This window comes from Danio rerio, chromosome 12 (genome assembly GCF_052040795.2).
Source record: "Danio rerio strain M-AB ecotype USA chromosome 12, GRCz13ab, whole genome shotgun sequence".
Lineage (NCBI taxonomy): Eukaryota > Metazoa > Chordata > Actinopteri > Cypriniformes > Danionidae > Danio > Danio rerio.
The window spans coordinates 48,225,001-48,242,500 of record NC_141032.1 but is presented as its reverse complement, the minus strand read 5'-3'; the positions used below and the strand labels follow the sequence as shown (position 1 = coordinate 48,242,500).

The window sequence follows — 17,500 nt, the reverse complement described above, 5'->3', positions numbered from 1 at the left end:
ATGATCATAATCTTTTGCGTCCATCTGTTTTAAGCTCTTTTGAAATGCCCTAAAAACACATGCAAATAATAAACCCTTCACTCTATTGTGGTTAAACGTACCAGTAACTCTTCAAGTCAAATGTTTTCTCTATATCGTAGCTGCTCAACTTTAATTCAGACTCAACATTGCAGATCTATGTGATGTGACTATTGCGGATGCTCACATTGTGATATCGATGCTGAAACGTTATATTGTGCAGCCGTAATAGTAATATATCTTTTATTATATAGGTTATTATAAAATAAAAATCAATATTAATAAACGTATAAGTATTAAAAAATATGACAAGATATTCTAAAATAGATATTACAAAAATGTATGCACCACTGCAAAAAAAGTTTTTCTTACTTTAAGAAGTAAATATATATGAATGTGTTTATAAATATTAATAAATATTTAGTTGTTATTATAATATATTATAAAGTAAATTTTTAATATATTTAAAAAACGCTTGAATCAAGAAGCATTTAAAAATACTGTTTTTGTTTTCAGAAATAATAAAACAAAATTAAGTGGGTTTTTCCTTAAACTAAATAATCTAACAATTGTAAATATTAAAATAAATAGGCATATTGTGAGAGTTGAGGTGTGGGGGAATAGAGACTGTATCAAACTCCGTTCCTGGAGGGCCGCAGCTCAGCACAGTTTAGTTCCAACCCTAATTAAACACACCTGATCAAACTAATTGGGTCCTTCAGGCTTGTTTGAAACCTACAGGTAAGGGTGATGAAGCAGGGTTGAAACTAAACTGTGATGGTTTACTGCCCTCCAGGAACTGAGTTTGACTCTCCTGCCATAAGGGTAGCTGTATGTGTTTGTGTGTAAGTGTGTGTGTACCAGTAAATACTTTTACAGAGAATCTTTGTAGTTCTAAGTTAAAATATAAAATTCCACATAATTATATGTTATACAGTAGGTGTATGTGTGAAAATATATGCACTTACCTGTGGTGATATTTCTCTATTTTTGTTTGGTTTATATGGTTAAGGGGAAAACATGGTTTATATATATATATATATATATATATATATATATATGGTCCCACTATATAAAGTGTCCTTAACTACTATGTACGTGCATCAAAAAATAAATACAATGTACTTACTGTGTTTATAATGTATTTGAGAACATTACATGGGTGTAAGGGATGGTCAACAGTGTATATTTACAAATGTAATTACAAAAGTTAATTACAGATGTAACTACATACATGTATTTAATCAAGCATAAGTAAACAGTAAATACATATATTTACACAATAAGTACATTGTAACAAAGTATCAATTCATGTGTAAGTACATATTAGTTAAGGCCACTTAATATAAAGTGGGGCCATATATATATATATATATATATATATATATATATATATATATATATATATATATATATATATATATATGTATATGTATATATGTGTGTGTGTGTATATATATATATATATATATATATATATATATATATATATATATATATATATATATATATATATATATATATATATATATATATATATATATATATGTATATATGTATATATATATATATATATATATATATGTATATATGTGTATGTATATGTAAATATATATGTATGTGTATGTATGTATGTATGTATGTATGTGTATATATATATATATATATATATATATATATATATATATATATATATATATATATATATATATATATATATATATAAATAATGCACACACTGTTAATATTTGCAGGCCTTAATAGGACTTTACTTTATGAGTCACTGAGGTTTAACTCATGACGTAAATCTTTGTGTGTGTGTTTTGCTTGTGTGTATGTGTGTGTGAGTCTGTAGGATTCTAGGGATTAATTTCTCTTCTAAGCAGTAAATAAGCCCATCATGCAGATGGTCTGTTTGGCATTTCTCATACAGCATTGCTTTGTTAAAAATAAATACTCCCTCCCCGAAAAAAGTAAAATAAATAAAAGTCTCTGTTCAGTGTTGTATTTTGCCGCTGCCAGAGAACATTTTGTTGAGAGTGCCGGCTTAATGGATTGGGGAATGATAGAACGAGTATGTCATCAGTGAGAAAATGAGCCAGATGACCGCTGCTGATATAATCAGGTTGCTGCCTCTCTGTAATTGGATTTCTACTGATATGTCATGACCGAGAGGTGTGCTGTGCTGCGTTGCCGCATTGATTTGTTTTAAAAGTTATGGATTTGTCGGCGCCAGTAGCCAACTGGTACTGCCTGCTGACATATAGCACCAACATGCTCACGGCGACCTGAGTTTGATTCCCGGCTTGAGGTCCTTCCCCTCTCTTTGCTCCCAATGCTTTCCTGTCTGAATTCTCTACTGTCCTGTCATAATAAAGGTGAAAAACCCATAAAAAATAAATAAAAAATAAGAAAGTTATGGATTTTAAAGGCACAGTGTGTAATTGTTGCCACTAGAGGGCATGTATTCTCAAAAAACAAAGGCGCAGTTTGATGAGGGCATGACTGAGTGTGGAATCATGGAAGTTGTGGTCTTAATTACTTCCCACAGGACTCCTGCAGAAATCATGTTGATGGATGATCTGAATAGTTTATCTCCAACCACCTCCAAGTCACACCTGCTTAATAGTCTCTAGTAGTCTTGAACACCTAGATTAATTGGATTAACTGTGCTTAATTAGGATTAGAGCAAAACTATGCAGAGCTGTGGCCTTCCTGGAATTGTGTTTGAGACCTGTGATCTAAGCAAGGGTTCTCAAATTCTTTCCTGGAGGTCTGGTGTCCCACAGATTTTAGCACCAACTTTCCTCAACGCATCTGCAAGGATGTTTCTAGAAAGCCCTAGTAAGTACTTGATTAGCTAGCCCAGGTGTGTCTGATTGGGGTTGAAACTAAACTTTGCAGGACACCGGCCCTCAAGGACTTAGATTGAGAACCCTTATCCAAAGTATTCAACACTTATTACGGTAAACATGATTGTATGTGCAATTGTTGATGAAAGACCAATGTGACGAGTATTTTTTTTTAAGATTTATTTTTTGGCCTTTTTCCTTAATTAGATAGGACAGTATTTAGACAGGAAGCAAATTGTAGAGGAGGGGGAGAGGGGTAGGGAAATGGCCGGAATTCTAACTCTAGACACCCTGTCTTGCTACAGCACGCTTGCCACTAGGCTATTGCCCTGACTGACGCTTTATTTTAATGAAAAAATTATACATTTTTGAGGGAAGTCAGCTGAGGCTCCTGGACGCCTACTTAGGTAGGTGTTCCAGGCATGTCCCACCAAGATGAGGCCTCAGGGAAGACCCAGGACATGCTGGAGGGACTATGTCTCTTGGCTGGCCTGGGAATGCCTCGGGATCCCCCCGTAGGAGCTGGAGGAAGTGTCTTGGGAGAGGGAAGTCTGGGGTTCTCTTCTAAGGGTGCTTTCACACCTGTGAATGGATTCAATTGTTCCGAAACAGAGATTACAAATGTTACATTGTTGCTTTTTGCTCTTGGAGCAGTTCGCTTTCACACTGCAAAGTTTCTAATCGGACCAAAAGAGCTAAAACAAGTCATGTGTGAGTAAACTCTCCTCAAATTGGTCAGAGTGTCAGGGTTTATTTTGCAGTGTCCCGCTAAGCTGTCAGGAGAGGTGGTGGTTTGGTGGTGATTGACAGGGTGCACGCGCGACATGTCTGAGGAGAGATGCGGTGGGGAGGGGTGAGAAGGGTGTGCGACGATGCCTATTTGAGGACCGGGAGGGAGACACGAGATTACAGGGAGATCATCACTCGTTTGCGGGCATCCGGAGACTCGCGAAACTTCCAGCCCTACTCATAATTCTCTTTTCATTTAGCCGTATGCCTATAACATATCCATAAAACACTGTGATATAACCGCGCTCGGATCGTATCGCTTTCTTACTGCAATCGAACCGCTCCAGGGTTCGTTTCAATCGAGCCGAGACCACCTCACTCTGGCAGTCTCGGAGCGATTACTTTGGCGCGGAACAGAACGCGATTGCCCTGTTCACATATGTCAAATGAACCGCGCTAACTGGGCAAATGAGACAGGTTCCGAAACAAAAGTGAAGGTGTGAAAGCACCCTAAGACTGCTACCCCCATGACCCGGCCCTGGAAAAGCGGATGAAAATAAGATGAGATGAGAAATAACACATATTGCAAATTTTTTTTTCGGGCAAATTTAGTTTTAGCATTTGTTTTAGCATCTTGTTTCATCACGAAACACATTCACAATCCATGACATATTTGTGAAATGCACAAAATGCCAAGTCATTCATTTTTCTTTGTATAATGCTTTTCATAAATCATGGCATTCCAAAAGCATGCTTTTTGAAGCTTAAACATTTAGATGTGACCGTGGTAAAGAAAAAAAAAACTTATGTTAATGTTAAATAAAAAAAGTTAATTTGGCAAATAAACAATTGCAGTTTTATAATTTTTTGGTTCTTTTCTCCCTCTCTTAGGTGCAATGGTCCATGCCATCTCCGTCTATAGTGGCTGGTTTGGCAGGAGAGGTTATGTGAAGAACAGCACCTCCATGAGCTAAAAATTTAACCGCAGAGGAGTTCACAAACTGACCACAAAGAGGAAAGGATCTCAGTTTCTCTCTCTGATTTGTTCTTGTGTTGTTCTGTAATGACGCCATGTCTCAAACTGGGAAAGTCCTTCATTTGTATGTGGAGGTGAGATCCCCACCAGAGCATGATGGGAAAGGTAGCTCCTGCGAGACGGCAGTGGAGCAAGAAGGTCCTGTTGAGGCTTTGACCAAATTAGCACAGGCGGCATCTGGATTTACCACACCTCCCAGCAGCACATTCAAACCAAATGTTAGCTTCAGACTTCAGTCCTCACAAGATTCCCCTCCAAGATGCAACATTCCTCAGCAGGAACCATTCCAACAGGGGTCCTCTGGCCTCAATAACAATATTGATAGTAAGCAATTAAAACATGTCCACTCGTTGTCACATTCTGGACGGACTTCTGGCCCGGGAACACCTTGTCGAGCCTGCAGCCACCATCAGAACTCTAAACCAGAGCTTGGACAGAGGTCTGTGGTCACTTTTAGCTACATAGAGAAACCCCATATTAAAACCGTGGAGAGTCCTTGTAACAGTCCGAGTGGAGTAAAAGAGGCAGCTGCTGGCTCACGTAAGAGGTGTAGTGATCCAGTGCGAACACGACCGGCTGAATCTTCCTGCAATAATAGTCCCTTTCACCAGCACATGGGTTGCTCTACTTTGGATCCCATTGGTCAAGCAGCAACACAGCGAGCCCTGGAGGAGTTTGGCTCTCCCCAGTTGAGGTGCAAGTTTTCTCGTGGCTCAAACTGGAGTCCAGAGTTCCACCAACGTCAGAGGGCACGATGCCAATCTTGGGCAGGTTCACCAGTGCCAAACAGCAGCCGTCGAGAACCTGACACCAGCAGAGTGGGAACTGTGTGCGGTGTCCCCCAAAGCCCAGCATCAGATGCTGTCTTATCACACACAGGGCACAACAACCAGCAGATATCCAGCTCCATATCCCAAGGATGCCCCAATCAGAGCACCCCAGTCAGTCAAAGTCGGACTGGAGATAGGCCACTCTCAGGGCAAAGGAACACAAACACATCCCCTCATGGTTTAAACCAGCTAAGTGGAAGCAATAACTCCTCGGCACTTAACAGTCCTGAGGTAGCCCGCAAAATTGCAGAAGAGGCAACCAAAGTGTCATCAATATTCAATGAAGTCCGAAGTTCTCCTCCTCCTGTTGTTTCTGGAGGTTCACCTAATCTAAGCAGCACAAACTATGGATATCCTTCAAGAGGAGTCCAGCAGGAATCTTTACAGCAGAACCCAATGCATCACTCAGCTGTTAAGATGAACATACCTGTGCATGAAGACCACGCTAAGACAAATGGCGTGTCTTTGCATCTGCATGAAGCATCAACTAGTAAGAGCTTGGACTTCAAAGATGACCAAACCAATCATTCATTCTGCACTATACCAGCCCCTGATTCTCCAGCTCTGCCATCTCGTCTTCTTCGTCCAAGTCTGTCTAAAGCAGATGTGTGTTCTCCACTCCGGGATCCTCGTCAGCTTAGAGCTGACCTACCAGTTTCAGATAGCCCCACTTTACACCGTCACAGACCTCCGCAGTACACTGGAGAGGAGTGGACCTCTGGGGAACCCTGGTTCCTGGACGAGGAGGACTGGGATGATCAAGTCATTGCAGAAAGTGTGGAAATTTCAAGAAGGTTGTTTATTGGTCAAAACGTTGATGATTCCCCTGTCAGTTGGACATCTAGACAGCAGTGGAAAGATCAAGCAAAGAAAGAGGAAGGGAAGTTCACTTTGGTGGAAAAACTTGAAAGGACTATCAAGAGCAGTAGTCCAGTGTACAAGAAAAGAGATCAGGTTGAGGTCACAGAAAAAGCAGAGGAGAATGTGAGCAATTTGGTTTGTGGAGCAAACCAACGCTCAGGGGAAAATGTAGAGGAGATGACCAGGATAACACAGCTACAGAGACAGGCAGAATGGAGGAGACGGCAGGCTTTGCTTCTAGGCCCAGTGGTGTTAGAAGATGGAGACGGGGAGAGAGGAGAGGACGAACATGGGTTTGGAGAGCAGCAGGGTTTGGCTGGGTCATCCCCGAGCTCCAGTGGAGTAACTGGAAGTCTTGGGGATAGAGATTGCATCTCACCTGAGTCCAGCCAGAACAGCAACCAATCAGATCACCCGTCATCTGGGATACAGGTGAGACCATTTTCATGAAGCTATTCTTATAGTAGGGCTGTAGCGATACACTAATCTCACGATACGATACACGATATTCAGCTCACGATACGATATATATCATGATATTTAGCCATCGATATAATTCGATTAGGGCTGCACAATATTCGAAAATTTGCAATATTATTTATTTATTTTGAAATGAATACAATTTAATCAGAGTTTGCTGTATTTGGAATGAATTCATTAATTTAGACTGATTGGGTTTGTTCTGGAATAATATGGGGTTTGTTTCCCAGTGCTGGGATCAAGTAGTTTTTACCAGATGCCGTATTGGGCATACGAGAATTACACATGGTTTTTGCTCCAAGGTGAAAACCCTACTCAGTGTTTGTGCTGCAAAACTCCTCTTACTGTAAAACATATTTTACTGGACTGTCCTGCTTTTACTGATTCCAGAAGGACTTTTTATGAAATTAACTCTTAAGGACATTTTTGACAAAGTGGAACCAGAAAAGATTTTAGAATTTTTATCATGTATTAACACAAAAAATCTTATTTAATTTATGTTTTATTTTGTTTGTTGATTTTTAAATTGTATATTTATTGTTGAAAGATTCCTGCCATGAAGATAGCCTTGGTTGCTGACATGGCACTAAATAAAAAATACATTACATTACATCCCAGTGCTGGGTTGCAGCTGGAAGGGCATCCTCTGCATAAAATGTATGCCAGAATAGTTGGTGGGTCATTCCGCTGTGGCAACCCCTGATAAATAAGGGACTAAGCTGAAGGAATGAATTATAGGGGTTTATCTGGATTATTATTGGTAAGGTAGACATCAATCAAAGGTTAAATAACACAATTTATAGTCCTTTACTGTATGAATTATTTAGTAAATACATACATTACATGCCTTAATATTTTAAACCTTCATGCCCGAATACGTACAGTACATAGTCACAGGCCTTAAAATGCATGCAAATGATGAACTTTCACTCGATTATGGTTGAACTCTTCAGTGAGTCCAAAAATCTTCAGTGTTATGATCTGTTGCTCCTGGTAAATTATAATCCCAACATATAAACTCAACATTGCACTTCCTGTGATGTGACTATGCAATATCGATGCTGAAACTATATATTGTGCAGCCCTACGTTCTTACATTAATGGTTGATTTCTGCTACTGCTCTTTACAATAGTGATGAACCAGGCCTTTTGTTTTGCATGCACTCTGAGTTAAGCATTTATTATAAGCCTAATGTGTTTATGTTGTGTGGGTGTTGAAGTCGGATGGCGGTTCTTTGGTGCCAGGTCCGTCTCTGCACTGTCAGAAAATTGCCCGTGCCAAGTGGGAGTTTCTGTTTGGCACTCCAGCAGAAAATACTGCCAACGAACGAGGGAAGAGTGAGTAGCCTGTTGACCTCTTATAATATGAATATTAATGAACACTTAGGTTTCATGAAAAGCAATTGTGTGTCATTTTCGAGGGTTATTTTAAGATGTTTGAAGTGTATGTAATTGTTTTTGAGCCACATTGAGTGCTCTTATACGAAAGAGAGATAACACTGCATTATCATTAAGCGGAAGAACAGTCATCAGCAAAATATGCTTTCATTTAGGGGTTGGAACCTTTAGGGACTGCTTTAGACAATCTAATTCAATTCCAGACCCCAATTCTAGACCTACAATACAAATCCTACTAGACAATACAAATCCAACTTTACATTTTAACCAGAATTGGAGTTTATGCTTTTGTTTGTGATTGGAATGTATAAAAGTACTCCAATCCTAAAAATTATTTATTCATTCATTTTCCTTCGTCTTATAATCTGGGATCACCACAGCAGAATGAACCGCTTACTTATCCAGCATATGTTTTACAACGCAGATACCCTTCCAGCCGCAACCCAGCACTGGGAAATAACCAAACACACACACACACACACACACACACACACACACACACACACATACACACACACACACACAAACACACACACACACTATGGCCAATTTAGCTTATCCAATTCACCTATAGCCCATGGAAACCCATGCCAACACCAATCAGCAACCTTCTTGCTGTGAGGCACCCACTAAACCGTGTTGCCAATATGATTTAATTTAATAATAAAAAAGTTTTACTTAGCATGCAATTAACCCTAAAACACCAATTACAAAGGCCAAGGCCAATTCTTTTAGTTTGTTTATAACTTTTAAATGAAGAAAAGTCTTCAAAGCCAAATTGTTTATATACAAAGTATATTTGGAAATTATATTAGAATTGCTTTTAGTTTTGAACCACAGATACTAGCTTTAAAACATAGTAGTTCACAACACTTCAATCATTTTGCAACACTTTATTATTATTATTATATTATAACCTTTATTTTACCAAGAAAGACACATTGAGATTAAAAATCTATTTTACAAGAGCGTTCTGGCCAAGATTAGGCAGTACACAAGTCACATGAGTCCAACAGACAACAAACAAAAAACAATTTAAAGTTAACATGAATCACACTGACAACTATTCAAAACATCTACAAACCTGTGTTTCAACTTCTAAAACTCTTATAGTCTTTTTAAAAGCATGTAGTGAAATCAAGTCTTTGAACTGCAACTGTGTTTGCAGATTATTCCAAGACAAAGGTGCTGCGTACTTAAAAGCCTTTTTCCCATCTCAGTCCGCACTTTAGGGACAGAGAGTAAACTTACCTCATGTTAATGCGCCACGTCTATCATGGTCAAGGTTTGGCTTTGTGGTACAGCAGGAATTAGAAAAGTGGACAATGGATGGGAAGCGCAGTGCTCTTAAAATTCTTACGCTTATTTTTCAGTTTCTACTTTCCAGCTCAGGCCAGCACCATCAGGTGCAAAATTGGATCCATTTATAAGTAACTTATTCAGTGCATTTACATGTACACCAATGATTCGATTTGTAATATGATAAAGACAATATTGATTAAAAGTCTACCAAGTAAACAACGATTTTGATGACCTTAATCAGATTAAAGTCATAATCGAACTAAATAGAAATAGATTTAAGATGTGTAGTATTCCTATTTTAGTGGCATTATTGAGGTGCAGTAAAGACATGTAAACACCGCAATTAAACTATTACGATCATGTTGGACTTTTTGCTACAATTTGCGACAGGAGACGCACATGGCAGTTGTCAGGCGTTTGATGTCAAACAAATAAGAATGGCTTCAAGCAAGAGAGCAGATTTTTTTCATGCAGTTCCTCAGAGTTTGTCAATAAAAAGTTGTGAATATTGAATGAAATGTCAGAGGTGACATGTTGCTTGAGAATTTATATCCACCATCATCTGTTTGCATGTAAATTGTTATAAATGAACTGCAGTTGAACTAAACGAAACGCCCAAAAATTACATAGGATGTGATGTGAGCAATAGCTGTTGTTGTGTAAAACGCTAGACGAAACTAGCATTGAATGGTGATGTAAAGGTGTTACTCAAACTATAGCTGCATCCCAAATGGCACACTATGCACTCATGCACTATGCACTTACACGGTCAAAAGCATAGTATATGTATGTAGTTTCGTCCCAAATGGAACACTAATAGGTTTTTTACTAAGTGGAAATTCAAACCGTTTCCCTGATGACGTTTGATGGTTGCCATATTAGTGAAATAAATGACCAAACTACCAAAAAATACTTGCCGTGAGTATAAACGCATTCACCATCGGGAGGTGCTATAATCATTCTCGTCGGAGAATTTTGCTTTCACAATCCAAAATAAATAAAGTAATCCAACATGTGCGCCCGATAGCTCCGCCCCTTCCGCTATGTGAGTAAAGCTGCGACTGTTGAGTGCGTGAAGTGTCCAACATTCCACACTTCATTTTACCAGCTGAATGAGTGCATCATCCGGGTATTTAAAGTGCACTTATTATTTATAGAGTTTTCAATATGAATGCAATACTTACACTATTTATACTACAAAATGGTGTAGAAAAGTGCATAATTTTGCGATTTGGGACGCACTTACTGTACTATAACATTAGATTGATTGGATTACTAACAACAAGCTGATTATTAGGGGTGTCAAAATGAACTGTTTCTTCGGTGAACCGCGATGCAGACACGGACAATTCGGTATCGGTTCAGTAATGATCATAACTGGTTAATGTTTACTGACATCATTTATCTCATATGTGCTACGTCGCGTTAGCTTACTATGGCGAAGAAGGCGAGCACGAGCATTTACAATGCTCCAACTACTTAAAATCGCAGAAACTGCACAATTTCACTGCGTTTGTGTTTGCTGGACAGTCTCTCACTAACACGTACAGCTGAAGCCCCTATTTCACTGCGAATGAGAGAATGAAAGTAAAATCCATTTCTCTCTCTCTCTCTCTCACTCTCTCACTGTGTCCCATTTGATCTGCTGCTGTGACTTTTCCTCTCCTCTCGGCTGTTACAGCGATACTTCTGGATAGAGGTCTGCGGGAGCCACGGGACCCAACCAGATTTCTTGCGGTGCGGGAATATATTTCTGAATAAAGCACGAGAGCAGTCGGTAACGCTGGTGTAATTTAAACAGGAGATGGCGATCTAGTGCGTGCGTGAGTGCGTTTATGTGTGTGAATGAGAGAGAGCATGATGCTGTGTCGTGCTTGTTTGGTGCTGTCTATGTTTGGTTGTGTGTGTATGTGTATGTGTGTGAATGAGAGAGAGCGTGATGCTGTGTCGCGCTTGTTTGGTGCTATCTAGGTTTGTGTGTATGTGTGTGAATGTGAGAGAGCGTGATGCTGTGTGTCCAGGGCCGGCACGTCCATAGAGGCGACCTAGGCGGCCGCCAAGGGCGGCAGTATAGAGAAGGCGGCGTCCGCAACACCCCCCTTACCACCCCCGTCCTCAGTTATGTCCGTGACACCTCCCTCACCACCCGCGTCCTCAGATATGTTCGCGCATAGGTGACAGAATAGAGAGGGCAGCGTCAGTGAGCGACACCTTCATCAGCGCCCGTTTGTCCTCAGTTATATCCGCGCATGTGGGCGGCAGAATAGAGGTCCGCGACACCTGCGTGTCCTCAGTTATTTCCGCGCATAGGGCGGCAGAATAGAGAGAGCAGCGACGGCGACATCTCCCTCCCTCCCTCAGCACCCGCGCGTCCTCAGTTATTTCTGCGCATAGGGCGGCAGAATAAAGAGAGCAGCATCGGCGACACCTCCCTCCCTCCATCAGCACCCGCGCATCCTCAGTTATATTCGCGTATAGGTCGGCAGAATAGAGGTCCGCAACACCCGCGCGTCCTCAGTTATATCCGCGCATAGGGCGGCAGAATAGAGGTCCGCGACACCTCACTTCATTTTCATAACCGGTCACTTTCGTTTTCACATTGGGGTTGAGGGCGGCGGGATCGTCCTCTGCCTAGAGCGGCAGTTCAGCTTGTTCCGGCCCTGTGTGTGTCGCTTGCTTGGTGCTGTGTGTATATGTGTGTGTGTGTTTATACAGACAGCTTGTTATTCCCAAACAAACAGACAAACTTGGGTATTAGATGCAAGTATAGAGTAAGGATTTCACATTGTAGAATAAGGTCAGTAGGCTTGGTATCAAATGTCTACATCTTGGAAGAGTGGTGTTTTAAAGGAATTTAATACCGTGTACAGAGAAATCTCCGCATTTTGCGATGCGGGTGTCCGTGGTACTTTACTGACTCGGTAGGTGCAGGTAATAGTTTCAAACAGCCGTTGTGTTTATGGAATATTCTGTTATAAAATGTGGTGAAAAGTCCTACATGATTGTAGTAGTTTGAGGTGTTACTTGTCTTTACTGCACTTCAATAATGCCACTAAAATCGGCATACTCCACATGTCTCCTAATTCTGTTTAGTTCGATTATGACTTTATTCTGATTAAGTTCATCAAAAAATTCTGTTTACATGGTAAACTCTTTATCAACATTGCCTTTATCATATTAAAATCGAAGGATTGGTGTCTATGTAAACATTCATTATTTGTTATCCTCGTAGATGTTCCAGAATCCACCACAGCGCCCCCGAGTGGCCACTCCACCCCAATCCCACCATCGTTCCTGCCACTGGAGGCGCTTGCTCTCAGAGCCAACCATGACGTTCAGCATGTGGTGGTGGAGCTTGTGACTCCGCCCCCTGCTGCCCCTGGCTCCTCCCCTAAAACAGTCATAATTCGTCGAACCTTAAAATACTCGGAGACTGATCTGGACGCCGTCCCGTTACGATGTTACCGGGAGACGGACATCGATGAGGTGCTGTTAGCAGAGCAAGAGGACGCCGACTCCGCTTTTGGAAGCAACCGCAGTGTCATGGGGACATCCTGTGCTGGGAGCAGCCCTCTAGGAGAGATGCCCAACGAAAGAACAGACGGACAGGAGGATGGAGAGGAGGAGGAAGAAGAGGAAGAGGAGGATGTTGCGAGCTGGGCCACTGTCAGGATGCAGGGGGATGTGAGGCGACTGCTGGCCGAACAACAGGGAGACGATGAAGAAGAGTTTTACAGAATGATGATAAAGAGGTGTGGAATATCAAACATACACTTACTGATCTCATGCTTTTACATTTAGTCATTTAGTACAGGGATTCCCAAACCTTTTTATTCCGGGACCCACCTAGGAAAGTAATTCAATCTCAAGACCCACCATAATATTTTAATATGGAAAAATGGGTATCCATTCAAAGCAGTCAAAAATATATGGTGTGTGGCTTTTTGGATTTTGCGATTTGAAATGCACAAAATGAGGCTCGAAGTGCTTTTTGTGGGACGCTGGCTGTAACTGTGATCATTTTTGGTTGAAAAAGATACTCTTCTTTTTTTTTAGAAGAGAATATGATCAACCTTTGATCAAGCCCCTTGATTATGATCTATAATCGCACTATAGCTATTTATTGATTATGGGAAAAATATGGGACAACAAATAGCTTCAAATGATAGAATACATCGCAAACATTAGAAAATATTCACAATAAAATAAAAGGTTTAGCCTATTAAAAACAACGGCCTATACAGAAATTAAATAAAGCTATAACATCTACTTCACTTTTAATTGTATTTGCATATTGATTAAAGTTACTGTAGTTATTTAGTGAAGAGCAGCCAATGAATCTCTCATTGTGTTTCGTTTGATAGGTGTTAATGTTAGAATGCAAAGATCTATAATGAAAGCATTCGACTACTTTAGTAACTGTTTGTGGTCATTTAGGAGAAAATTAGTAGTGTTTAAAATAAAACGCGCAGGACGGAGCAAAAAATAAAAATAAAAAGATTGCGAGGGCTCAAATGGAGCAGTGGTCGTAATGTCGAGCGAAAAAGAAAAAGACAGCTGTGAAACATAACCAGTTTTGTCTTTTTGTAGGAAACACACTTTAGATCTTTTTAGGGTAAGAGGTTTTTGAGTTATTGCCGTCTATCGTCCTGGTTTGGATTCACCACAATGTAAATATAGCTGCAGCTATGTGACGTTGCGCGACCCACCTTTGTTCACTGTGCGAACCACTAGTGGGTCGCGACCCACAGTTTGAAAACCCCTGATTTAGCAGACACTTAGATGACGGGCTAGTTATACAAAGAAACGTGTTTGTGCTCAGTTAAGAGTTTTGTTTTTGATTTATAGACCAGTAATAATACTTTAAACTCTATTCTGAATGTAACTGGGAGCCAGTGTAAAGACCTGAGGATAGGCATGATGTGCTCTGACTTCCTGGTTCTGGTCAGAATCCTGGCCGCAGCATTCTGGATGAGCTGCAACTGTCTGACTGTCTTCTCGGGAAGGCCAGTGAGGAGTCCATTACAGTAATCCACTATACTGCTGATAAAAGCATGAACAAGTATCTCTAATTTTTCACTGTAAACAAAGCATCTAATTCTTGCTATTTTGAGATGATAGTATGCAGACAGTTAAAACAGGTGGTTTGTCAAGCTCACTCATGTTTTTTTTTTTGCAGACATTATCCCTTTTCAAACATACAGACCTTTCCTGAAAATTTATTCAATTCAATTCAGCTTTATTTGTATAGCGCTTTTACAATGTAGATTGTGTCAAAGCAGCTTCACATAAATGGTCATAGTAACTGGAACAGTGTGGTTCAGGTTTTAGTGTTTAAGTTCAGTTCAGTTCAGTTTAGCTCAGTTCAGTGTGATTTAATCATTACTGAGAGTTCAAACACTGAAGAGCAAATTCATCGATGCGTAGCTCTACCAATCCTGAACCATGCGAGGCAGTGGCGACAGCGGAGAGGGAAAAAAACTTCACCTGATGGGAGTGAAGAAAAAAAACCTTGAGAGAACCAGACTCAGTTGGGCACGACCATTTTAATTTCTCCGCTGGCCAAAAGTCTTGTGCAGAGCTTCATTCGCCGTGGTTTAGGCTGGAAGATGGCCTCAGCGAAGACTCGTCATTGATGAACTACCGTCAATTTTCCGGAGAGGTCCGTATGTGTAAACAGGCCCTTTTTGAAAAAAACGGTAAATTTGTTCTGGCTATTTTATGGAAAGAAAAGTTGTAACATTACCGGTAATTTGCCGGAATGTTGCGCTGTGTGAACGCAGAAGGAAGATTGCCGGAAAGACCGTGTGCACGCCTAGAACATGCTGACGTCTACTTTAGGCAATCAGAACAGTCAGACGCATTCACGTCCGCGTGGTTTATGAAAATAAAAGCTTTTGAATATTTTTTCAGACACGTTTAGCTGCTAGATGTTAGTCTGATAACGTCTATATGCTCCTTCTTAATGCCAACTGTGTAAATAATTATCGATAAGATGCTTATGATAAGCCGTTGTTTGTTTACATTCAAGCTCTGCTTCCTTCAGTTGCTTGTCTCGTCGCATGTGGCCGTGAAGCAGCCTGTGAAACAGCCCGTGAGCGCCAGCACACACACATATCATTTACATCTCGACATGCGAAAGTGTTCCTCTATATTTTCATCGATGCTGTTTACAATACTGATCCATCCACAGAGTTTGTAATGTCGTCAAATGTTTACAAATACAAGCCCAGCCATTTAGAGCTCATTTCTGGTTAATGATGTCAGAATTTACCGCTATTTTGGAAAGGATGTGTGAACGGTCTTTTACAGAAACATTCTGTTACGTCCTTGCCTGTGTGAACAGTGCTTTTTGGAATTTACCGGTAACGTTGTTCTGAAAATTTTCCAGATATTTACCGGTATCACTGTGTGAAAGGGGCTGTAGACAAACAAAGTACAGACATACAATCCCATCATGTAACACTCTGTGCAAAATCTAGAATAAAGCATATAACCAGGGAAAATGGCAACGTACAATACATGTATAAAAGACATCCTCAGCTGCCGGTTCATGCAGACTTCGGTCCAATCCCGATTCTATTTTTGGACCCCTTCCCCTTGGCCCTTAAAACCGAGTGTGAAGGGGAAGGCCTTCAAAATGTACCCCTAAGAATTGGGACAGCACTACAGCCCCTGCTGGATCAGACGATCGCGACTTCTGTTTAATTTATTTATCTTCTGAAAATCAGGCATATATTATGTTATCATAATGATATAATGTGGCAATACGATCATTACTGTACTGCGCATTTAACACAGCGGCCATATTCATCTATATGAACACAAGAAAACATTATTAACATTATAGCAGACACTGTAAAAAGCTCATTCTCAGCTACTAGACTTTTCTGACAGGGTATTCGAGTAACACAGAGTGACAATATTGTGGGACTGCTGTACAGGAGTTATGATTATGGGTTATAGATCGTGAAATTTAGCGGGTATTTTTAGCGTTTTTTTTTTTTTTTTTTTTAAAGCATGACATTAAAACACAAATGTGGTTATGAATGTAATAAAACGTGTTTGTTTGTTGTAGAAATTTGTAATAATGACAAAAAAACTAATTTGTGGATCTCCTTACTTCCGGGTGTAACTATCCTGCCGTTGTAGATGGTGTATTCTGGGTAATTTTCTTACCTCTTGGTTTGGAGTGTGGTCCTGAAAAATCTTTATTCGACCCCTTCCCCTTAGCCCTACGTCTTCAAGCTAAAGAGAATTGGGACAGTTCTACCCCTTCACGAGAACATGCAAAACGAGGGGTAGGGGTAAGGGAAAGGGCTAAGGGGTAGAATTGGGATTGGGCCTTTAATGTTGTTCAAAAAATCAGAAATTACAATTCTGTCTTTTTTTTTTAGGCCCCAAGACCATTTCAGAAACGATCACCCAGCTCTGAAATCCCCCCTCCTGGTCCGTGGCCCACGCAGAAAGTCTGGAGACAGTTTGGACACATTCAGCCGGCATTTCGAGAACATCATGGAGTCTCACCGTGCCAAGGGCACGTCCTACAGCAGTCTGGACAGCCTGGATCCTCTGACCTCCAGCACTCAAACCGTCCTGACCTTTGACCTCCCCACTCTGACTCCACAGGTAGGCATGGGACGATAACCAGTTTCATTGTTTAGCTAGGTTTGGAAAAGGTAGGGGTTTAAAACCGCTGACATGTTCTGCTATACCGTTCCTGTAAGTACTTTATTTAGATTTTTAGGGCAGCAGTATCTCCATCAGAAAAGCAGCCTCCTTTACAAAATCCACTGGACAGCTCATGATTCAGTAAATATTTGAATCAGAAATCAGAATCAGAAAGAGCTTTATCACCAGGTATGTTCGGACGTACGAGGTATTTGTTACAGCACAACAGAATGACAGAGACGGGACAAATAACAGATACCCTATTTTAAAATGAAGTAAATAGTGAATGTTGTTAAATAAATAAGTGCATATGTGTATAAAAA

The 17,500-nt window shown here is 40.4% G+C and overlaps 1 protein-coding gene across 1 annotated transcript in view; it reads left to right on the top strand.

The window, feature by feature from the left end:
• Positions 1–17,500, top strand: part of LOC101886286 (uncharacterized) — a 157,195-nt gene that overhangs the window by 31,128 nt on the left and 108,567 nt on the right. Inside the window, exons 2-5 of the mRNA XM_087276903.1 lie at positions 4,491–6,758; positions 8,027–8,144; positions 12,739–13,258; positions 16,904–17,135. Coding sequence (XP_087133029.1) covers positions 4,671–6,758; positions 8,027–8,144; positions 12,739–13,258; positions 16,904–17,135 — 2,958 coding nt within the window. The 5' untranslated portion in view covers positions 4,491–4,670. The remainder of the gene's footprint in view (positions 1–4,490; positions 6,759–8,026; positions 8,145–12,738; positions 13,259–16,903; positions 17,136–17,500) is intronic.